At 39.9% G+C, this 25297-nt stretch overlaps 1 protein-coding gene across 1 annotated transcript; it reads right to left on the minus strand.

The window, feature by feature from the left end:
* Nucleotides 1-1646: 1646 nt before the first annotated feature.
* Nucleotides 1647-24480, minus strand: LOC119739331 (xaa-Pro dipeptidase-like). The gene is made up of 15 exons (XM_038214221.1): nt 24293-24480; nt 18454-18637; nt 17638-17765; nt 17000-17063; nt 16184-16231; nt 14406-14467; nt 13597-13641; nt 12373-12495; nt 11048-11116; nt 9156-9233; nt 7888-8036; nt 7525-7709; nt 6411-6518; nt 5433-5516; nt 1647-4525 (listed from the first exon to the last, which is right to left on the minus strand). Exons 1-15 carry the CDS (start codon nt 24301-24303, stop codon nt 4415-4417), a joined length of 1449 nt encoding a protein of 482 aa, XP_038070149.1. The 5' UTR covers nt 24304-24480; the 3' UTR covers nt 1647-4414.
* Between the last annotated feature and the right edge of the window lie 817 nt (nt 24481-25297).

Here is a 25297-nt window from a genome sequence, read left to right on the forward strand (position 1 = left end):
GTCATTTGGGGTAGGAAACCCTCCTCAGCAGAATTTGGTGGGGTTTTTTGACAATGACAAATGCACTCTCTTCTTTTTTAATCTATAGGCCTTTTAATATTTAAAAACAATATTAATATTTAAAAACAATAGGGGAGGCACGTGACTAATGATTTTATAAATCTTGAGCAAAATTGTTTTCAGTCTCTCTAAAAAAAGTCCAATGCGATCGCCAAATATACAGTTATAATAATAGAACTTAAGTCGGCGTCGGCCAAGGGCGGATCGGGGGGGGGGGGGCAACGGGAGCCATGCCCCCCCCCCCAATTTTTAAATTTTGTTTTAAGTGACGTGGCAATGAAGGCAGTCACTGCGTACACCACCATCTTTTCCTCAAAAAGATTTGGTTAAAGTGGTCAAATCGCACCACAGAGCATCGAGAATCCAAAAATGTTTCGGGCCGTTAAGCTTAAGGCCAAATAAAAAAAAAAACATGTTTTGCGTCCCCGCCCGCTTCCTTTTTGGAGGCCCCCTCCTTTTTTTTTTAAATCACGAAAAAAAAATGATAAATTTTAAACAGTGACATCATTCTGCATTACCTCTTTGTCTGTTGCATCTAGCCCATATAAAGCTGGTATGTCATTCCTGAGTCCAAGTGGCGGCCATTTAAAAAAAAAAGCTGGCGGCCATCTTGAAAGATAGCGGCGGTCGGGCGGCCATTTTGGAAGGGAAAAAAAGGACTCCTACTTCCTTTTTTCAAAAAGGCAGGACGCTAAACATTTTTTCTTTAACCTAACGGCTCCGAACCCCACGCCCTTATTTTTGGGACCCCCCCCCCCCAACAAAACCCCGCAATTTCCGATTTTCTGCTAGTCGGAAATTCGGAAATTTGGTTTGGTCGTTATCGCAATTTCCGATTTTCTGCTAGTGGAAATTCGGAAATTTGGTTTGGTCGCGTCGTAATCGCAATCTCCGATTAAAAGTGCTAGTAGAAATTCGGAAATTTGGTTTAGTCGCAAACGCAATTTCTGATTTCCTGCTATAGTAGAAATTCGGAAATTTGGTTTGGGCGTAAACACTCTTTCCCATTTTCTGCTAGTAGAAATTCCCAAATTTGGCTTGTCCACTTTTGGACCGCCTGTGTACAAGAAAATAAAAAATCCAAATTTTGATAATAGCAAAATGAAAATTCAGAAAGAGGACTCCATTTCAACCATAATTCTGTTTTTGTTCTAGCAGATTTTTGAGAAAATAACAAAGTTGTGCCGTATTTTAATTCGAATTTCTTGACAATGACAGATCCAACACTCGTGTAAATTCAAAGGAAGCCTAACAAGTAGGCCTAAGTGATTTACCTATGGCCAAAATTATACGTGGTTATATGTCGCGGATCAAAAGATATAACAATTTCGCTTGTAGGCCTATGTATGTGAGGGAAGCGCGTGGCGTTGTATACAACACCACGTTCACGGGTCTAGGGTAAACTGTGTGAGGTATTTGTGAATATAAATTATATTGGTGTGAATGTGTTTAAATTTACTATTTAATATAAAAAAAACCACTAAAAATGCAAGTAGGTATTAGCGCACAGCAATTAATTGGTATATAAGTGATTAGGCCTACACAAACGGCCCTGCAGGTTGGTGTGTAAAAAACGGGAGACAAAATGGATTTAGTAATCTTTATTGTGTAATGTCTAATTTATTTCACAAAGATATATTAGAGCACACCGTGCACAAGCTCATAAACTTGCCTTCCATACCTACTGTGGACATTTCTTTTTTTATTCGTGTTATTAAAACATAATCGAACGGAAACAAAGTGATTTTACTCGCACAGAGAACACTCTTTCAACCGGCCATGTGTTCAATCAGGACTTCCTCGTACCGCAGTGTTCCTCTTCATTTTACGAAGGAAAACCCTAACCCCAAATGCCTCTAATAATCCTGTTTTTCAGAGAGAGGGAACCTTGTGTGGATGTGAGCAAGTCCACAAAACGTTCCCCGGCACTTCCTGCACCCTGTGGACCTCTTTTTTTTTCCCGGGCCCACAAAAAGAATGCAAGGTACTTAGAGCACAGATATTCCGCAATTTCTAACTTATTCCAGGAGACAAAGCCGTCAATTTTATTTATTGTGCAATTTCTAATATACATTTGCAAAAAGGACAGCCCCAACCAAAACAAAGCTTAGAAACTGGAGGCCTATACCATATTTAGCAACTGTATAAACCCACAAATTAAAATTGTTGCCCCCCAAAAGTAGCAAAATTAAGTTGGTGTTCACAGCTGGTTAAACATGATAATATTTGCAAAACACCTTACGATGCGCATGGGCGTCGCCAGGATTTTTTTCTAGAGGGGGGCAAAGCACCTTCCCCCCCCCCCCCCCAAAAAAATCCCTAAAATGTCCACCATTTCCCGATATATCTTCTTTTTTTTTGAGGGTGGGCAGGGACATTCCCCACCCCCAACCCATTAAATTCACAACAATATGACTTTGCGCCTCTTCCCCCCCCCCCTTTTTTTTGGCTCGTCGGGAGGCCCCCCCCCCCCAACGCGCATGACGATGTGCATCAACTTATATCATGAGTACATGAGCATGGATAATGTCCCTATTTATGTTTACATTTTGTATTAAATAGTGATAGCTTTAGGTCTAGGCCATCAGCTTCGGTCCAAAATTTTGGCAACTGGTATCAAATGAGAAGAATAATTGTCATAGCGATTTTTGGCAAGGTATACACCTCCAGAGTTGGAAAATATGTGATAACATTGCAGCGGTGGCAGCTTTTTAGGGGTTATCACCTTTTTTTCAAAATGTCCATCAAAATGCTTGTTACCACTCTAGGGGCGGTATACTTTGCGCATGCGCACTATAGTCATTTATGCCCCGATCTGATACTGGCCAAACCCCCAGGCTGATGGCCTAGTCTGGGTAACAAGGCCAGCAATCTATAATCTGCTGCAATTTGTTTCCTTTCTTACCTAATTTTTTTCAAAGCAGTCAACATTTTCATGAATATAACATGCTCTTTTTTTCAAATTTTCAAAACATATTATAATTTTAGACAAATTTCATGTATACCTCAAAAAATCTTATTTAGAGGTATAATATTTTTTATAAATACATGTATATTGATTTTTTTTGTGTGTAAAATGTAATACGTTATACACACTGACATTGTGGATAATGACAAGCTGTACATTCTGCACTGATTCCCACGAAGTAAAAAAATAAAAAAGCGTAATTTAACTTTGAAGTTAGTACATGTCTGGAACTAGACAATCAGTGGTCGGTTAAGTCCAGACTTGAAATGAGCCTAGACATCTATTTCGACAATCTGGATTCCAATTATGTTTAAGTCCGAGTTTTCTAGGATTTTGCTTGGGCCAAATTTCATAGAAATACTGCATCAAAATGTACGACTTGACTACATTGTTGCTTAGCGGCCATGTGACAAATTTTTGTGAGGAACACATTTTGTGCCACTTTCCACTCCTCTTAAATGTATGAAAACTATTTGCCCCCCCCCTTTTTGGTTAATTTTATTGCAAAAATTGTCCACTCTTTTCCGGACAACTCAGGGCGCTGTTGCTGTGATGTCATCTCAGGAAGATACTGTTCAGTTAAGGGGTTTTCTGTTCAAATTATGAACCCCAAAACATGCCCATTGAAAACGTTTGTGAGAAAAGTTTGCTCATTGGCTTATACTGCCATGTACTGATGCAACAATGAATTGCCAAAGAAAAGAAAATTTACGACAGCAAAATATCAAAATTTCAGGCAACTTTTGCAGTAACATTGAGGTTTCTGCCTGAAATGACATCACACTTTTGCTCATGAATATAGAAATACACTAGCATAATAATAAAAAGGCACCAAATACCGTTGAAAACGATAACTGAAAATATAGATTAAATGGGATACAAAGGTGCATTTTCAAGGATTGCTTTTCAAAAAATTAAAGGAATCGTTGAGGATCAAGTTGTCAGCCTCGGCCGGTTAAACTTTCACTCTATATTCAAAGCAGATGGCCCATGCTATTTCTCTTATAATTTTCATAGTCTTATAAATGGAGCGCATGCAATTATAAAAAACGTCTGTTCATTCAAACATTTTTAAATTAATAAAGATTTTAAAGCTTACAATGAAAAGTAAGCTAACAAACTTCAACTCCTCAAGGAGAAAGCTTTGGCATTTCAGAGTAGATAATTTTTTAGAAGAAAAAAAATGGATTCAGACTTACAGGCTGGTCCATCATATAACACCTACAATGCACTGCACCCATCAAGCATTTGGTTGAAAATACATGTACATTTTTGCACATCGAAATATGTAACTGTGTGTTGTAGTCATATTTCACTGTGAGATTTCTTCTTTAGTTTAGATAATGTTGATGCTTTTTTAAATGTTGGTGCTGGGTCTAAATCCATCTAGCGCCCCTCGGCCATCAGCGCCTCAATTTCTGCAATCTCTCTTGGGACGTAGGGGCTCAGGTTCTCAGCTCCATCTTTGGTCACCAAGACGTCATCCTCGATTCGGACCTGTGTCGGAAACATACTCAAAAACTGACTCAAAGGGCCCGCTCATACTTGGTGCGAACATGAATGCAAAGCAAAATTTGAAAAGTCATGTCAAGTTTTTGTGCTGCAACCTCACAAAAACCTGAACATATCTCACCTCAACCAGCCTTACATTCTTGTGGGGGAGACCTTTGTTTCCCTTCTTTTGTTCTCCTTTGTTCCTATTGAAATCTCAAACTCCGTGGCATTTTCCTTATGGGACAGATACATTTCTAAAGACTTGTGGTGTCTATAGGGTTTATTCACAAGTCTCCGATATTAAATTGAAAGGGAGGTAAAATCTTCATTTCTGAAACTTGCAAAAAAGCAATGAAAGCAATAAAGTTAATTACAAATTAGTACCAGTCTTCTCTGATGAAAAATACATTTTTTTTTGGATTAAACGTACCTAATATTTTACGACCCAATAAAAACAAATTTGAAAGTAACGCTTGCATCATCCCATTCAACAGTTTATAATATACTTTCAGGGAAAGCGATCAAAAAAGGCTTCTTTGCGAATACGGTTGATTGTTCGTATTGTTACTCTGCCCCATAAGGAACCATGTGCGTGTTTGGGCTTATCTCGCTACAAATGGTTTTATGTCAAGTTTGCTTAATTCATACCTGCGTTTTGAGAACTGGAATATCCTGACAGTTGGAGCAACATTTCAGACAGCATAAATGACAACCATGACAACGATCACGATCATAATAATTATTACAATGCCTCTGGCAACTCATACAAAACTTAAGCATCTCATTCACTAAAACTTATCATCTGCTAGTCTTTAACTCAGACTAACACTGTGCCTGCTTGTTTATATTTCCACAAAAGGGTTCATCACTGCTAGTCAGTTTAACAGAGCAAAGAAGAGCTGCCACTCACCCCACCAAAGTTCTTGAATCTTTCCAAGACGTCAGGGCAAAGGAATGGCATCATCTTAGGGTCCTTCAAGGCAGGTTCCAGGGTCTACAAAGCAAAGGTGTTCACGAGCATTACTGAAAGGACATTGTAGCAGATATGTGCTTTGATAGGAAAATGGAGATTCCATCCCCTACAGCAGAAACTGCTTCTGTTTCTGAAGGTGTGCCCAACCCAATGTAAAAGACTGTCAGTTTTAGTGGCACTGTACCCATCCTGACAGATTCCAATAAAACATGCCGTTCGGATTTGATGGGTTGAGTTCTGTTAGGGTTAACCTTTTGCTAGTTCTTTTTATGATTTTTGGGTTACATCCATATAGTTACATTTACTAGGGGAAAGGCAAATTTAAAAAAAAATTAAAAATCATTAACAAGTTCAGTCTAGTGCACATGCAATCAGTGGCGTAGCGAGAAATTTAATTGCGTGGGAAAAGTTTACCAAAGTTTTCCCCTAAAATTTAGATTTGCTGGATGGCCATGAAAGACGAGAAGCTAGGATTTGAGAAATGTCGGATAGTTTAAGCTGCCTCTGTGCAAGTGGGCCGTGTCCAGCGTTCAGCACACTGCCACTGTTCAGGGGCCAATTTCAAGGCGCTGCTAAGCACACAAATCTGCTTAGCACAAAAAAAGGCTGGCTTATAAAAGCAGGTTACCAGCCGAAACTCATGTAATGTATATTTGCTCATGATTAGTATTCAGCTGTTGTTTGCTATCACATGGAGTTTTGGCTGGTAACCTGCTTTTATAAGCCAGACTTTTTTGTGGTAAGTAAATTTTTGTGCTTAGCAGTGCTGTGAAATTGGGCCCAGATGCGCAGCGACCCCTCCTTTCTGTACCCCCTCCCTAATCCATCACCCCCCCCCCCCCCCCCCCCCCCCCCCCCCCCCCCCCCCCCCCCCCCCCGTTGGTTGTCACTTTAAAAAACAGAAGTTTGACTTACTGCTTTGATGAAGTAGCATCCAGGTTCAACGGTTATGACCATACCAGCTTCCAGAACACGGGAAGTGCGCAGGTTACGAATTCCTGGCCTTTGGACCCTCTCAACACCCTGCCAAGAACATTGCAGCATCTTCAGGGTTGATTCAAGTCAAATTTCATGGGGGCATTTCTACCCACGAGCAACTCTACATATGTAATACATTACATTACATTGTATTTATTCATTCATTTAAAAACCAAAGAGTGCTTGGTTGGTATAGAGCAGTACAGGGAGTAACAGGTACATGGAAGACAAATTGGGGCAGTACAGCGGGTAACAGGCAGGGCAGTTTGGGGCGTTACAGGGAGTAACAGGCAGGGCAGTTTGGGGCAGTGGAGTAAAAGGCAGGGCAGTTTGGGGCATTACAGTGGTAACAGGCAGGGTGGTTTGGGGCAGTACAGGGAGTATCAGGCAGGGCAGGTTGGGGCGGTACAGGGAGTAACAGGCAGGGCAGTTTGACGTGGTACAGGGAGTAACAGGCAGGGCAGTTTGGGGCGGTACAGGGAGTAACAGGCAGGGCAGTTTGGGGCAGTACAGAAAGTAACAGGCAGGGTAGTTCAGGCAGTACAGGGAGTATCAGGCAGGGCAGGTTGGGGGGGGGGATACAGGGAGTAACACGTAGGGCAGTTTGGGGCGGTACAGGGAGTAGCAGTCAGGGCAGTTTGGGGTGGTACATTGATTAATGGATTAAAATGGTTTGATGTGAGAAAAAAGGGAGCAAACTCAGATCCCCGATGCTAAAAAAAAATGTTTGCAATGGAACGTTCCTCACAGAGAAGGAATGTTCAACATTTTAAAAGACCCTCTAATAGGTTGGAGACCTCATGAAAGAACTGACGATGGAATGCTAAAATATGAAGTCTCAGCAGAGTGTGCTTGGAAATAGATCGGCTGACAACCCAAAGTAGTGTACATTACTGAGACTCTGGCCAGCCACATCTTTTTGCTTTTCGTTTCTGTTCTTGGTAAATCTCTATGATTGCTGTCAGCGCCAAGCGATGAACGTTGCACAACACTTTGGCTATCTCCTGATCTCCGTGAAGTAACCCCTAAGAACTTAGCAAGCTAGTCTCACCTCTGGGTAGCCACCCACATCATGGGTGTCACATCCCATGAAGTGACCGAGGCCGTGCGGCATGAAGACAGCCCCTAAGTAAACCTTCATCATCTCGTCCACATCACCCTTGACCAAGCCATGTGACTTCAGCTCAACTAGGATGGTCCGCTCAGCAAGGAGATGCATGTCTGTCCACAGGACACCTAAAGGTCAAAGGTCAAAGGTCAATGACAATGGATAATCATTGAATGAGGTCAGGCAACACCCCACAACTTCTGAGATAACCCTGCTTGTCTGAAACACTAGTAAATGTTTAATATGCAAAACAATATAACTTAAATAATTGTTACTTTTTTGACAGGCTTTAATAAATTTCAATACCTGGTTTCATTGCCTTGAAAACAGCTCGATTTGCTTTCAGGACAGTTTCGTAGATGATTCGCTGGTCGTTGTTAAACTTGCCGTTAGCGGGGAAGGCCACCGTGATATCAGAGGCGTATCCATAATACTCTGCACCCATATCAAAAGTGCTGCAAGAAACAAGAGGGGTGTTCATGTGAAGAAAGGTTTCAAGTAGGGCAAAACCTAATTTTATTTATATCACCCCGACGCAAAAATTCCATCTTATAATAGTTTATGCGGTACCCGCTGCTATGTACATCAGATTCGAACCAGCCAACCGATCCCGTTAGCTCGGTGGTCGAGTGGTAAGACATCTGCACTAGAAAGCAGGAGCTCGTGGGTTCGAGTCCCACCCGAGTGATTTTTTCCAACTTTCACTTGGGAGGTAACACACTGAGTATACAGTGTTTAAAACGTCGGTGAAGGGCAAAACCTCATTTGAAGTACATATATTTCCAAGGTGTAGCTAGTCCTTTCAAACCAGTTAGTTTCAGTATTTGCCTCGAGAGTGTCATGCCTGTTACTTCTTATACCGCCATAAACTGCCCCAGCACTGTGCGGTTTTATGGCATGGATGCTCGTGAGTGCACATTGCGATTCCCATGGCTACATCATGCTATTACATAATTGTAGTAATTAATACCTCTGCCAAGGGGGTTATGTTTTCATTGGCGTTGTTTGTTGGTTGGTTTGTCTGTTAACAAGATAACTCAATAAGTTATGGATAGATTTGCACGAAACATTTTTTTAGGGGTGGTCCTTGGTACAAGTACAAATTGATTAGATTTTGAAAGTGATCCGGATCTGGATCCAGGATTTTTTTAAGGATTCTTCACCATTTATACAAATATTTTTCTGGGGTATACTGACAATATGGTGGGGACTTGTTTATAAATGGCGGAGGTTTGTGCTCTCCGAGTGCTTTCTAGTTGTTATTTAAGGACTCTGTGTACTGGAGTGGGAAATCATCTTGCGCTTCGCAGAACCATGAATTCAGCCAACTACTACTAAAAAATAAAATAGCTATGCACTTCATGCTGATTTCAGACCGTCATCTGGTTCTGGAGTGACGCTGAACCAAATGATCCCCAAAATTTGAATGTTTAGATAAAATGTTTGATGGTTGGCTTGCACGTACTGCGTGATGTTGCGCAGAATGCCGATGTACCGGTGCAGTGTGAATTTAGGACTTTGAAATATTGACTCACTGGTGGTATTGCAATAAATTAAAATTATTGTTGACGTACCAAATATCTCCATCCTGGATTTGGCTGTTGTTGGGGGCGCCTGCATGCCCATAGTGTAGGACAGAGGAGTTGTGTCCACTAAAATGATGAAGAGACATCCGGAAAACAGACAAATTAGCAAAAAAGAAAATCCTAGGAAGTTCCAACAATTCCCACCTTTTATAATCTTACACCCGGATGAGATTGTCAATTAAAAAAACCCTGAAAATTGGATTAAAGGTCAGCAAGATGCATTTCTTCCAATACTGATAACGTCTTTCTCTAAAATTTAAACAGTCTGAATTCAGACAAAAATCTGAAAAACCGATGGCTGGTACAAAACGATAAAGATTTTCAATTTTGAAAGTTTTTAACTTTTCCATTTAGGAAAAAAATCTGAACATTTTGGGTACAGATGTTCTCAGAGAGAGGGATGTTATTGATGGAATAGGGACAAAATGTTAGGAAACTTTTCAACATTTTAGACTTCATTTAAAAATTTATATAAGATTTGCCAAAAAAAGAGAAAAATAAAAGGCTGGACATTAAAAGTTTCATTCCTAAAAACAGGCATGTAACAGGAAATTTAGGATTTTCTTTTTTGAAATTCCAAACAATATAAGACTTTATACAGGGTTTTTCAATTTGTAATGGCGTTCATGAGAAAAAAAAGCCGAGGAAATCAGCGAATCTGGAATACTTACACCGCGTTCCCACTTGAATTTGGAAAAGGTGGATCACGATCCGGCATTTTGGTGTGATCGTTATCTTACCGCAACGAAACCGCAAGTCGCGTTCCCACTTATGCTTGATCCACCTTTTCAAACGGAAATGTTGGGTCTGAAAGGTCACTGAGTTCGGAATTACGCGCGCTCTGTGGAGTGCCAGTAGTGTTGCATGCTAGGCCAGGATGGGTCAGTTTTTAACAGTGCTATGAATTCACCGACAAAAATTACGCGAATTCACCGACATAAATCACGGATAGAGGATCCGTACGTGCATAAATTAACTGGGGAAATCGAACAGCGCCGCTCATTGTGTGACATCACGGCAGAAACCAATGCATCGATAAGGGATTCCCTGGTTCTGAAGGTTCTCATTGGTTAAAAATGGTCACATGATGTACTACGACATCTTTTCCAATTTTCTATAATCAATACTACAGATTTGTCACCTCCAGACGCACCGCGTTATCGGCACTATTCTCATTGCGTATTCGTAAGCTTTTCCATGATTCTGTGCCAAATTGAAGTGTTTTGGTGAGTGCGGACTCAGAGTCATTTATGGATGGAAAAATAAGTAAAATTTCTCGAAAAAAAAAAAGGTTTAGAAATGGAAGAATACGCAACCAAAATTGTAAAAGGCCTAGTGTAGTTTCAGGATATACCACGTGCATGCGCGGTGCTAGCCCGTAGTTCAGCGGTTGTTTATTGTGCACATTGAGTACGTTGGAAATTTTCACATGAGCTACATGCCTGAAAGCGTGTTTCTTCGTTCTTAAGACCGCAACATTTTCGCGCCACTCGTGCACCGTGCGGATGTTGACAGGTCAAATTGCCGGATCAGATCCACCTTTTGCGTTCCCATCTGCCGTGATCCGCCAATTGCCGGATCTGATCCACCAATTGGGGGATCTGTATCCTGGTCCAGAGGTGGATCAGAAAAGGTGGATCTGATCCTGATCCACCTTATAACGGGTAGCGTTCCCACTACACACAATTGCCGGATCTGATCCACCAATTGGGGGATCTGATCCGGCAATTTGGCAAAAGGTGGATCAGATCCCCCAATTGGTGGATCAAGTGGGAACGGGGTCTTACATGCCTGTTAAAAGAGAAAAATCACTGGGCAAAGTAAAACGGACTGGAAAAAGGAAAAGGTCATAATTTTCCGGGGTTATTAGCTTTCCTTACCTGGCACAGATGCAAGTATATGCCACTCTGCGACAACCGCCGTGGTAGTACACATAGTGCTGGAATGTACTGCATGGAAACATTCAATAGGAAAAACAACTTATATGATTATAACCATTCCCTCTAGAAGTGCAGTTTCCGGACCATACTGTGAGTCACCACAAAATGTAATGGCTGTGGTAAATTGTGTCGTGCATTTCAAAGGGGGGGGGGGGTGTCTAACTACAAGATGACAGTTAACAACCATATTCAAACAGAGGAGCTCATTCAAATTCTACTTTGTCAATGCACTCCAAGTGCAGTTGACAGCTCCAAATTGTTTGGGCTAGCTTGTTCATTTTGCCTGATGAGTATCTTTTGTATCTCATTTTCAAGCCCTGCATTTTTCTCACTTAAAGAAACTATGGGTTGAGTGGGAATACAGTGTTTGGACACGACAGCCGACACACCAAAAATGTACAAACATTTGCAAATTCAAAACAGATTCAATCTGATATTTTAAACCCATAAACCCATGAAGTACTCCGACGACTCCATTTCTCAGGTTTTACTTGTATTGTAACTGTTTAGATTTAAGAATTCTTGCCCAACTTGTAAACAATACTGCACAGTGCCCTCTATGATATAGCCTTTCACCAAGGCCATCGTGGCTTAACTTGCCCGCATTAGACAAAGCGGCGAAAACGCGAAGTGACTTGAGCGGGAGACCACACATGCGAGTGGCAAAGCCACAAGGACCTTTTCTAATTTGTCAAGAAATTCTTATGTTTTTCTTTATAATCTCGATTTTTGCTACCCCAAAAGGGTAGCAAAATTCCAACCAATCAGCAGCCTTTTAGTGCGTGCGTGGCTACTACCCGGACGTGTCAATGCGCCCGGATGCTTGCACAAAATTTAAAAACAAAAAATGCGAGTCTAATTTTCCACGAGACCGTGACCGCGTAATTGTTCTTACATTATCTTATTTTAATTTTACTTTTAAAAGTATTTCAAGAAATTATTTGAGTGTATGAACTTATTTTTCATCTGAACTTACCATTATTTGCTCTAACATTTTCCTTACTCACCCTTCTTTTTAAAAATGGAAGTGACTAAGCAAAATCCGTGTTGTGATTGGTTATAACCTTCAGCACTCTTCTTATTTGCATAAAAACTATGAATAATTCAACAAAATCAAGTCGGAAAAGGCCTCGTGGCTTTGCCACTCATGCGTGCTGACTTAATCTTTGCTCCAGTCGCTTCGGGTCTTCGCAGCTCCGCCGCTCTAAGCCACGATGGCCTTGGCGAAAGGCTGTCTATGATAAGGCACTGAGTCCGATACCCACCTCTCTAGTTGGTACTCCATGAGCCCTGGACGGGCCTTCCGCATGACATCCTTGTGAGCTTCACAGCTCAGCGCGCAGACATAGCGAAGGACCTCAAGCTCACCAGGGCTTTTGAAGACACGACTGCAAAACATGAATGAAGGAAAGCATATGTCAAGTGACCAAAGAAAATGTATTATTTCATACTCTAAAGAAATACTATGCACTATTTCTCACGAAGTTGCTGGGTAGAAAAAACTTGCTAGGTACAATTTGCACTAAGTAACATCAGTAAAATCAGCGGAGAGCCTGCAGTCACAACCAATGTGCATCGCATGACTCTTTGGTACCCTATTATCTGCTGGGCACAATAGTTTTTTGTGTTTATGCTAAGCAGGGTTCGCCCTTAATATTTCTTTTTCACTAGCCAGCCAGACTAGTGAATCTAGTCCATGGGTCTTTTCACTAGTCCGCAATACAACTTTAAAATGTTTGCACCAGACTGTCATAAACAACAATGTTATTTGCAATAATTTTGACTCGCCGGGCAGACTACTTAGGGAATGGTTTTGACTATAGTCCGCCGCTGTGTTTACTCGCATTTGGTGAATGGACTACTGCTAAGGTTGAACCCTGTGCTCAACTAATTTCTGTACTTATAGCACAAAATGGGACTGCATGATCCATCCAACTTCTCAAAATTCAACAAATGAGAAAACTGATGTGAATACACTCTGGGCAGGATGAAGTTTGTTCAAGCCACACACGAGCAAGCTCAGTGATGTATTCAATCTCAGAGGATCTCAGGCAGGACCGACTATACATTTCTTCTGAAAGGTACTTCGTGAAGGAAAAAACCAAGTATCAAAATTAATATTTTCCCCAATTCAGGAATTCTGTTAGGTTACCAATATAATGGCATTGGACTTCTGACAAAAAAAAGAAAGAAAAGAACACAAACATTTAAATAAACGGAAAGAACGTTGCATCCAGACGCCGGAAAGAAAGTTGCATCCTGATGCCGCATTATTCATTATATTTTCATCACATATTACCTCAATGAAGGTCAGTCATTGCAAAAATTTTAAAAAGACATGAATCTGGGACTGAAAACATTTCCAAGTTTGTTAGATATTACTATGGAAATGTACTCCACTCTCCATAGACTTTGTACACAACCAAAGAAGTGGTGTCTGGATACTACATTCTCTCCAAAAAAGCTCAGTTACTGAATTACAAGCTTACCATTCCGATATTTCAGGGTGAAGAATAGAGTTATTCACTTTGAACCTGCAACAAAATATTGCAATGAAAAAAAAAAACAGCAACAATTTTAAACTCTGCCAAAAGACAATTCTTATCTCATAAAATTTAAACGTGGTTCCTTTGTAGAAGTACTTTTTGCAAACCACATGTGGCATTTATGAAGGGTCAAGTTCCAGGATTTCAAAGAATCCATGGATAAATAAATTAAAAAAAATTATTCAGTTTATAAAAATATAACTTTTTTTATCATGTTTGTCCATCATCAATGGTATGTCTTTTATCTGACCTATGACACCTTAATGTATCAAGCGTTACAAAAACGAAACTTTGTTTTTGTAAAGTAAACACAATTCTGAGGTATTCGCACTTGAATAGTTCACTTTGAACCATTATATTCATACCTAGGTATCTACTTCATGCATGGGAATAACAATGCAACCTCAAAGGCCAAAACCCTGCTGATTTGAACCACACAGGCATGCAACTGGGAAGTCACAAAAAAAGAGGAAATTCAAATCTTTCCCAGACTTTGTACAGTGTTTTTCTATTTTCAATGGCACACATTGGAAGTAAAAAAGAGGAAATCAGCTGATCCGAGGAAAAGTTGCATGCCTGACCACATAGCCTAATTTTTACATTTGTTCAACTTTTATTTTTGGCCCTGTTTGTTTTTTTATTCCTGTCTCTCAGTCATGGAATTCACTCATTGGTAAGGGTCGACGTTTGTAATTCAGAAAGTTCACCTTTCCTATTTTTTTAAATTTCACTTAAGACAACAGCTTTCTTACTTCTTGATTCCATCAAATTCAGCTTCATGTGAAGTCAGCCCACTGTCCGAGTTCACGCCTTTCTGTTGAAGAAAACAAATCCAAATAAACATTTTACAAATGTTTACTGTTTAATAAAACAGTAAATAAGCTACAAATGAGCAGTGATTTTGTTCCCCAAATTACCAACCTCAAGACAGGGATATTATTGTTTCCTGCTTTTCTGGGTTCAATTTCATCTGGGGCTGTCTATTTTCAAATAGTTAAGTATTCTATAACTCCAAGTCAAAACTGCATTAGTCCAAATATTTGGATGTTCCAACCTGCCAGCTGCAACTTCGTGCTGCGGCCTGTACAAAGTTGCACAAGGAGCGCACCAGTTAAAGGGAAAATACAACATTTGCAAACATCAAAAAATAAAACTGCCAAATCATTTTGAAATACCTTGCTGGACTGTTAGTGAATGACAGTGTAAAGCATCCTGTAAAATCATGGCACCTGGTATACTGTCATTTTCAAGAAAAGTGGTATTTTTGTATCAATTTCCAATGCTGGTCGGCCGACCAGCGTTGGAAAAAAACTGGCTTTTTTTTCAAATACTGGCCCCAATTGACCATCGCACTTGTTTGCAATCGATTACACACCTATGAACGGGTACAAGCCAGCTAGACTGGTTCCCTGACCTTACAATTCCCCAATGTATGTAAACTGCTCTGTTTCTTCTTATATGGAGTCAGGGAACTACAGGAAAATGATTGTTTTTCTTGGTTTTCATAGCATTTTCGAACCAAAAACCTCAAAAAAGTCAGTGTAACTATATTTGCTATATATTTCCAACCCCCAAATGCCATCCATTTCTGAAAATTACAGCAAAAGCAAATGATGTATACATGTATTCCCTTTAACGATTTCATGCAGCGATCGATATGGAGTGTTGGAGTATTTCACAGTTATTTTTTTATAACTGTAAAGGGTTTCAACCAGCTACAAGGATGTGAACGATGAACCGCTGTCAACAAAAAAGTTACTGTCAACAAAAAGGTGGCTCAAGGGTTTGAGCCCCCCCCCCCCCCCCCGAGCTTGTCAATTTTTAAAAAAAATGTTTGGTAATTTTTTTTTTAGTCCCACGATGTTACCTCGGTGATATATATGTGGCCTATTTTCGAGTAGTATAATAGGGCTGTAATTGGCGCCCCCAACGTCAAAATAGTCCGCCCCCCGGAAAAAAAAAAATCACATTTTTTTCTGCAGCTAAAAATTTGGGCAACATTTGTTGAAAAAAAATTTGAGCCCCCCCCCCCAAGCCAAATCCTGGCTGCGCCACTGTGGCAACTGATAATAAAGCGCCGCAACTCACACTAAAATAACATCACAGTCGTGATGTAAGTACTCTTTTTGTTTTTGAATATTCAAACCAGCAAAAAACTATTTGAGCTGTTTCAATTTGGATCCCTGGTGACAATATTTTGTCATTGAATTATTCGCCCCAATACATGGCACGGCCGCCCGGCAAAAATTGAAGTTCCATTCCACGTTAAACGTTCCATTGCACGGTCACACTTTTGGAGGCTCTGCCCAATCAGATGACGAGGATTTATTCAGGTGTTGTTTAAAACAAATAATGAATATTCCACATTCGTGCAATGGAAAGAATCATTTCATTCGGTGACAGATGGAATGTTCCACTTCACTTGGTTTCACCTTGTGAAATGAAACATTCCATTTGTCACCAAATGAAATTATTCTTACCATTGCACTCATAAACTTTTCCTTATCTGTATAATAATCCTGTAGCTTACCAGTGTCAGCAGAGTAGCCGGGTTCATTGCTTCCAGTACAGTAGTAATCTGTAATGATCAGGATAAAAAAAAATATTTGCCAAAATTTAATAGGATGTGTTGTACTCTCTGCTTGACATAGGATGTTCTCTTAGTACAGGAATAATCAATTTTCAACTCCATTGAATTTCAAGATCATTTATTAACACTGCTGAAACAAAAATTATGTACTGTTTACTTTTGTTATTCATTTAAAGCTATAGTCCATCATCTGCAGCCATCCGAAAAAGTAACTGGCGAATTATTGTTGAAAAACATACTTGGTTGAAAGATAGTAAGTGGGCTAAACTCCCTGTGAAATTAATCTTTCTGGCAAGCTATCATTTTGAAGTAATCAACGAAAGAAGGCCTTTCCAATGGTGCGTCTTAAGACACACTGTAGGAACATTTAAATTAGTAGTTCGTTTTGTTATTCGGCGCAGCGCGCACAAGCATTGGCACGACGCACAGGCGCGCGCGGTTGCTATAATTCGTCGGATCAGTGCGCGACATCGCGTATAGCTGCAATTCAAAACGTGATTCAGCAACTTTTGATTTGAAATTGAGATCCTAGAATGCTATTTTTCTCGGAATATACAGCTGAAGCTGAGCTGAAACTTCATCAGGTTAGTTGTTCAGTGTCCTTCATTAGATTTTGAACACTTTTGTTGCTTCAAACGAACAAAATGCACAAATTACAAATGATGGACTATATCTTTAATGATATAAAAAGAGAATAAATGCAAATGATCACATTAGCTGTTCAATGCACCAGAAATGAGAAGAGAAATTGTGTACCTCTTCCACATAGTGAACCTCATCCACTGCATATCTCTCCTTTATGTTGTCGTTGGAGGGCAACCTGACCATTTAAGGGAAAATTTAAACATCTTTAACAAGGGTTGGTATGAGATACACAACATCTTACTAGAGCTAGACTGAGAACTGGAACATGACCCTAACTTCTTAGATGAAAGTCTCTAAAGAACAGTTTCTTTGTCATTCAGCTATATCATTTATTGACCTCAGACTTAAAGTTCTCTCCAGGAGAATACTTAACGAAACATGATGTCAGAAGTGGGATTATTTTACTCTCTGTCATGCAATGAATTACAATTAAACTGCCAAGATTTGAATCTTTAAAAAGAAAAAGGAATCTCTTTCTTTATTCGTTTATAAAAACTCAGCACTTATTTAGTGCAAGTTGAAACTGTTGCATTATAAACTTTGCAACTTTCACAACAATTTTGGGGAGGAATTTAAACAATTAAATATGCATGAAGTTTAATAAATATTTATATCAGTACAACTTGATTTGGGAGATTGTAAAATTAGCCAACACCGTTTCGCCAGAATGTTTGCCTTTCTTCCCCGACAACAAAGTTGCTTATTATCCCATCACACTCTTAGAAAATGACAAAATGATCATATCTTACTCTCCCATGTACACTATGTAAGACTCTGGTATTTTAGGAGCAAACAGCACAGCCTTTCCCGTGTCGACAGCAACCGCACCATAGAAACCGGCCAACTCGACACCAAAAGTCCACATGAAGTAGGATTCCTTCAAAATACAAATTGAAACAAACCAACAAAAGGGTAGTTCTACATAACTAAAACCATTTACTGCACATGTTGTGATAATTACAGGAGTCTTATAGTGCATGTATCTACCAACAATTAGGTACATGTACTTAGTCAAGGCGCTGAAAATTATGTCTATTATTAAAGACAGGTAAATGAAGTTTATGAGAAATACGAGACCCATTATGTAGCACCTTGGTTTACAAGATGCTGCGGCGCATATTGCAGCCACTGCCAGAAACACCAGGGCAAACTCTCTCTTAGCCATAAGTGTTACTGGGTTCTTTTAAAAACGTGCATTACACAATACATGGGACCTATGGCTTTACGCCCCATCCGAAGGACGAAGCAATAATGGTAAAATGCCTTGCTCAAGAGCACAAGCACCATGTTCCCGCGGTCAGGATTCGAACCCATATAAGAAGCCACACGAGTCAAACACCGTACCATTGGACAACAGTACGTGCTCCACAGCTTGACTATACTGGTAACTCTTGTTGTTCATTAAATCCCAAAAGATATTAGTGTTTCCTCCAATCTCTAAACTCAAAAGTTTCCAAAACCTCTGACATTTTTCTTCATTGTCTCCATTAATTGTGTACAAGACTGTATAACCGACCCCCCCCCCCCCCCCCCCAGTGTACAAGCCTATGAGTATACATGTTTACCTGGCGGAACACCAGCTCAATATCTGTGCAATACTGATTGATGTCCTTCCCTCCTTCAAGAAGCACCACTGATCCAGCAGGAACATCCTTATTGGCCCGCAGACGCTCTAGAAGGCGCCCTCTGTTGTCAGCATGCAGCGTGGCAGGGACGGTATGGGTCTTCCCACCCTGAGAGTAACCAGGTCTGTGGAGACAAGAAGAAGGGGCAGAAAACTTAATGATAAACATTCTTCAAAAAAATGAAAAGGTTTCCTCAAATGTACAAATTGCATTGAAATTCGTTGGATGCTCAGCAGAAGGGCATATATGAGCAATTCTGACGCAAAAATGATTTTCAAGAAAATTGCACTGAAAGGTTCAATAATATTCCCCCATGTGTAATATGAATCCAATGTTCTCCCACGCGTATTATAAATTGTACGATTTTGAAATTTGTCACACGTATCAATCATGAGTTTTGGAACAATTAACCTGAGTATTAATTTCTGACAAAAATGTTTAAATTTAATTAAAATAGAGGCAGTTTTCTGCATATGCCCTTTTGCTGGGAACATTTTTGTGATTACGCGCTATTGCATAAGGGCATACGCGCATAATGCCCTTCCACCGGGCACACGACGAATTAGACTAAATGAGCACAATGGAGACAATGAAGAAACATTTCTGAGGTTTTGGAAACCTTTGATTTTAGATGTTGGAGGAAAACATTGATACCTTATTATGGGGATTTAATTAACCACAAGATTAAAGGAGCATAGTCAAGCTGTTTCAGGTACATTAATGGAGAACCATTTATTCTAAGTGTCAGGACTAGAGATTAAAAAACTAGATCAACTTTTTGTAAGGTTAAGATTTTATTTGGAAAGATCAGGGTACCTGTAGCTGTAGATGGACTGCACAACTTGATGTCTGTAACCATAAAAGTGATTTCCAATCTTCTTTTATAGCCACTACTTAGCCCATACTTTCAAGGTCTTTGCAGCTGGCCAGACTGTGATTTAACTACCCCTCAATGCCAGACTTGGCTAGTTGACCTCGTTGGCTAGAATTTGGACAAGGTCTCAAGCCTGTTAATGTCTGGCATTCTGACTTCAGCTTCCAGACAGTCCAGATCGATGCCGAGATGGGTATGGATGCGGACATTTTTACTCTGAATACTACAGAAAAGGTAAGTGGTCCAATTGCTGATAGTGCATCAATAAAGCTTTGTCTCGCCCCTTAAGACTTGATGACAAGTCGTTAGATATTCATATTTTCTCTGTGAACTTCAGTCGAACTCCATCGTAATCGGCCGGGTTGCGACATATCTAACGACTTGACGGGTACGTTCCGGATCGTTATTCATATATGCGTGCAGCGCAATATGCAGTGTATCTATGCGGTGAGATCCAATGGCGCACCGCAATGCAAATGAGGACTCATTCATTCCGTTACATGGGGAGTTCTTCTCAATACGTTGGGGACATGTTTTAGATCGGGCGACGTTTTAACGGCTAAATCACTAAGGTCGGTCAAATTGTGTATAGAAATCAAATGTATCAGTGTGATATACTTGATTTATTTGAGTCGTGTATGCCCTATAATGAATTTGTTATGTTACACAACACAAAGCACAAACCCTCGAAGTTATGAGAATGACCGTCCGACAGGCCTAGAATACACGCTGGAATCTGAACCAATCAGAGTGCTCGCATAGAATTCGCCAGCGATTCAAAATACTCCCATATGTTGTGTACAAAATAGAAAACGTTTTGGCCAAGTCGGTTATTGAACATCAATAGGCAGCATCATTTGGTCTGGGAACCCGACTTCGCACATTGCAGTGATATTTTGCGTGTGTGGAGCCAGTAATTACCGGTACCGTACGCAAAACAATAACTGACTAATGGCACCAAGTCTACCACTACATGGGCTTGTACGTGGGCGTGCTGCCTGCTTCATTTGAAAAGCTAATTGTGACTTGACTTGGGACCAAATGACTTGTGATTGACTTGAGTTACTTGGTACTTGGTTGGTATACATGGAGCTATAAACACAGCTCCATGGTTGGTAATCCTCCAAAATATTCCATCTGAAGATTTAAACTGGAGGTGTGTTGAGAGTGGTCGAGATTAAGTTGTGTCACAAAGAGCATTTAAAGGAGTCTGGGTTGGTGAGCGCCACCGTTGAGTCCAGGGGGTCATATCATTCCAAGATGGTGGGGCTATTTGATTCCATCGCTATTTACTGGAAAGTCAGTTATTTCTTTCACAAGTAAATTGTTGAAAACTTTGTTTCTTTCTGACTCCTTAGAAATACATAAAATTAAACATATATAGGGGGCCTAAGGTTTCATTTTCATGCATGCCTGAAAATGGCGGAACCGATCCATATATATGGTTGTTTTCCTGTAAAAAGCTGTATAAAGTAGAAAGGGTTATGCATATAACAATTGTATGGTGACCTTGAGCATCTTACCCCAGCTGTTTTAAAGCTTTTTGGCAGAATCAGTAATTGGTTTTCATAATTGATTTTTCCCGTGCCAATAAGCTTTTACTGGAAAGCTGACGCCACTTTGATGATCATAAAGTACATGTATAATTATTATAACCCTTACATGTAAATTACTTTAATTGATAGTCTTTCAGTAACTTAATTATAGTAAGGCCCAAAAAAAAAAGTCTCCGGTTTCTGGTATGTGTGCGCGTCGCCAGAGCCATGCGCGTCGGCAAAATGAAAAAGTTTTTTTCAATGAAAGATGATGTCTCAAAACCGCCAAACTCAATGGTTTGACTGGAATTCTGCTGCTGCGCAATTTCAACGTGTTTTTAGATGGGGTTATGATCGAGAATAAGCTTTATGTGGCCTCTCTGGACTCCCATATATTTGCACTAAGTTTAGTCGGGCACCATTTGCAGTCATCAGCCGACATTTGAAGCAAAAAAGTCGGGTAAAAAAAAAAAGCCGCGTCGCCGCACCACTTTTTGGACAAGCTCCATACCAGAAACCGAAGACTTTTTTTTTTGGCCTAATACGTCTATGATTAATATTTTTAAATTAGTTTTGTTGAGTGGGAAGTCTAGAATTCTCTGCATCTAAACAGCCAGGATCGTTGCGTTTTATTTTAGCATTTCCAACACGAATCCATCTGCGATCTTAAAAAGGATTCTTGATTCCAAGTCAATCACTGACTTTGGAAACTCCATAATTTGCAATATGGAGTTGCCGAAGTCAACTGACTGGGAAATTTAAATGCAGAGAATTCTAGACTTCCCACCCAATGAAACTAAAAAGTAATTTAACCTAGGTAATGAAGTATTTAACCTACGTAATGAAGTATTTAACCTACGTAATGAAGTATTTAACCTACGTAATGAAGTATTTAACCTACGTAATGAAGTTAGCAAAAGAAACACTGGACTATCTATTGGCAAGGAAAATATCAATTACGAAAAACGATACTTGTGCCTAGCCATGGCCAAAAAGCTATAAAACAGCTGCTGCACATTCAAGGTCCCCATACAACTGTATGAGGTTATCATAAGATGGAATTTTGAGTCGGGGTGATATAAATCAAATTAGGTTTTTGCCCTTCACCAACGTTTGAACACTGTATACTCATTGTGTTACCTCCCGAGTGAAAGTTGGAAAAAATCACTCGGGTGGGACTCGAACCCACGACCTCCTGCTTTCTAGTGCAGATGTCTTACCACTCGACCACCGAGCTAACAGGATCGGTTGGCTGGTTTCGAATCTGATGTACATAGCAGCGGGTACCGCATAAACAATTAGAAGATGGAATTTTTGCGTCGGGGTGATATAAATCAAATTAGGTTTTTGCCCTTCACCGACCGTTTGAACACTGTATACTCAGTGTGTTACCTCCCGAGTGAAAGTTGGAAAAAATCACTCGGGTGGGACTCGAACCCACGACCTCCTGCTTTCTAGTGCAGATGTCTTACCACTCGACCACCGAGCTAACAGGATCGGTTGGCTGGTTTCGAATCTGATGTACATAGCAGCGGGTACCGCATAAACAATTAGAAGATGGAATTTTTGCGTCGGGGTGATATAAATCAAATTAGGTTTTTGCCCTTCACCGACGTTTGAACATTACTAGTGTGTTACCTCCCGAGTGAAAGTTGGAAAAAATCACTCAGGTGGGAGGTTATGTTATGTTTTGTTTTATGAAGTAAAAGCCAAGGGGAGTACAACTGATCAAAGATGAAAATGTTTTTAAAAAGGAGTTTTAGCGCTTCAATTCATGCAGTTATTTACAACTGATCATTAACAAAGTTGTATCATTTTCAAGAAAACACAACACAGTAAATTTGTACACTTCGCGAAGTGAGCAGTCAAACTGTCTGAGGTTACAATGTTTTAGTCTCAGCGCTTTTCAAGTTATTGAGCACATGCACGAGGATAAATTTGATTTGTATTTTGTAGCTAAAGTGAGGAGAATCCATCAAACTCAACTATAACCATGGTCAGAGTAACTACAAACTTACAGGACTAGTTCTACGAATCACCTTTTTTCCCCAAACATTTGAAAATGATCTGGTAATATACATGTAGTGTCCAAATGTTATTAAAAAAAAGCGATTCAACAAGTCCTTCTAGTCTCAGATTACACAATATAACACAAATCAATTTTATATATCATGATGCCACCCTCCAAAGACCAAACCCTTTCGTTTGTTTTGAAATAGGCCTAAATTAAAAAGTGATGATCATGATGTTGCAGCACTAGCATTTTTTTCCACATGTATGTAGTGGCTATCGTGATGGCAGCCATAACGCGATTTTTAACTGCAATCGTTACGGCAAAACACCTAACATTTCTAACTGCCCTTCCAACCAGAGTGCTTTGGTAGCTCGATTGGTTAAATGCTCAACCACCATGCTGATGCTCCTGGGATCAAATCCGCGCTACGCTGAACTGGTTTTTTTTTCTTCCTTTTTTTCTTTTAATATTTATTTAATTATGATTTTAATCAACCCTACTTTTTATCAAAGTAGATAATTTCCTTTTCTTTTTCGTAATCCGTGGCTTTGGAAAAAAATTTTTTTAAAGGTAAATACAGTCCGAGAACCATTTCAAATGCCATTCGGTTGACAGTTTCGTTCCAAGAGCCAAAGATCCTGATGTTGAATATTGTCAGGTCAGGGAACCAGACGATCGACTGCCGTAACAATATAGCCACTGCCTTTTCCATATGGCGTTCATGACCAGGGAAAGAATGGGGTGCATACCTATGTTCCCCAATACCGATGTTCCCCGAAATTCCTACCCTATCACCCTAACCCTAATCCTAAGGATTTCGGGGAACATCGGTATTGGGGAACATCGGGTAGACCCCAAAGAATGTTGCAACTTTTTTCTTCACATATCATCTCAATACAGGTCAGTCATTGTAAAAATGATGATTAAGACATGAATCTGGAACTCAGATTGAGAAACGTTTCCAATTTTGTTAGAAATACATGTACAAATACTACTATTTAGATAATTTTCTTGACTCTCCAATTCCATAGACTTTGTACACTACCGCTGAAGTGACGTCAGGTTGCAACATTCTTTCCGGCCCCACCACTAGTGCGGCTCTGCCGTACTTAGAACTATGATGCTCCGCGGAGCGGAGCAGGAGTAGTAGCTCTGCCGGTCACACACTGAGGGGCTATAAAGTCTTTCTTTAATCACGGAGGAATAATACGAAACTTTAATACGAAACTTTGAAAACATTCCCAATTTTGTTGTTAGAAAATGTACTCGACTCTCCATTGACTTTGTACACAACCAACGAACTCAGTCATAATGCCATGGATTGCTACATTTTTCCCCATCATATTCCATACTTACGCAGGTGGCATGATTACGAGTTTCTGTCTTGTTCTTGAAGATGAACTTCAGTCAAATGGGCCGATTATGACCGAACGATGCAAGCCGTGGCCGTGTGACGGTACAGTGTGAGCTATACTAGCTAGCAAGCCGATCCCTGAACTTCCGTAGAACATGTGAACAATACAACAATAGCGATCACAGGATTTGTGGTCAAAAGTTCAACATAACCACGTGATGAAGCACCTGACACATGCCTGATGATCGGGCCGTGCTACAGCCTCGTTTTATTGTGAACGATTCCTCCACGTATTATTCTCAGTATTTATCATAGTCAGGGGTACGTGATGACGCACAGGGGTTAATTTCGATGGGAACAAGGTAGCCGTTCGCGTTTTTAATGTAAAAAGTCGTCTGCTATAAATGGAGCCATATGGCTCCATAGGCAAGCGCATAATTTGCCCGGGGCGGGGCGCTAAAACTCGAACTGAAGTCGGTTTTGATACTAAATGGGTTTTAGCTAGTAGTTTGTTCGAAATTGCATACAAACACTTAAAAGTTACAAATTGTGACAATTATGATTTAATTGTATCATGTACACTTTCTATCCAATGTTTTTGCAACGTACGTTTAAAAAAAAAAATTCAGTAGACGGTGACTAATAAAATCGACTGGTTTTCTTTAAAGTAGGAAAACATCAAAAATGTTTGCCCAAATAACCTAGGCTGAAGTGGAGATCGCACATTCAAATTAATTTTAACAGCGTTGTCAGCTGGATATGTTCATTTCAAAGTACGACAAACTTGTTTGATTTAAACAGATTTCCAATATAAATGAACAGATACATTTGGGACACATTTCTTTCTACGATTGCTGTGTACTTTATTTGATATCTAATCTTGAAACTCTTCACACACATGAACATAATTAATACAACTCATAAAATAGACGGCAAAGTACACATTTATCACTCAACTTTGAATTCATCATTTCATGATTTTGTTTCAAAATATAGGAGTATGATGA

The sequence above is a fragment of the Patiria miniata genome, unplaced genomic scaffold, assembly GCF_015706575.1.
Source record: "Patiria miniata isolate m_02_andy unplaced genomic scaffold, ASM1570657v1 HiC_scaffold_30, whole genome shotgun sequence".
Taxonomy (NCBI): domain Eukaryota; kingdom Metazoa; phylum Echinodermata; class Asteroidea; order Valvatida; family Asterinidae; genus Patiria; species Patiria miniata.

Bases quoted from the DNA above. Each gene is read 5' to 3' on its own strand.
- LOC119739331 (XM_038214221.1), bottom strand. The intron at 17,064-17,637 runs GTAAGATATGAT...TTAAATGGTCAG, and splicing joins TACATAGTGTACATGGGAGA to GTTGCCCTCCAACGACAACA. The intron at 12,496-13,596 runs GTAAGCTTGTAA...CATGTTTTGCAG, and splicing joins CACCCTGAAATATCGGAATG to TCGTGTCTTCAAAAGCCCTG.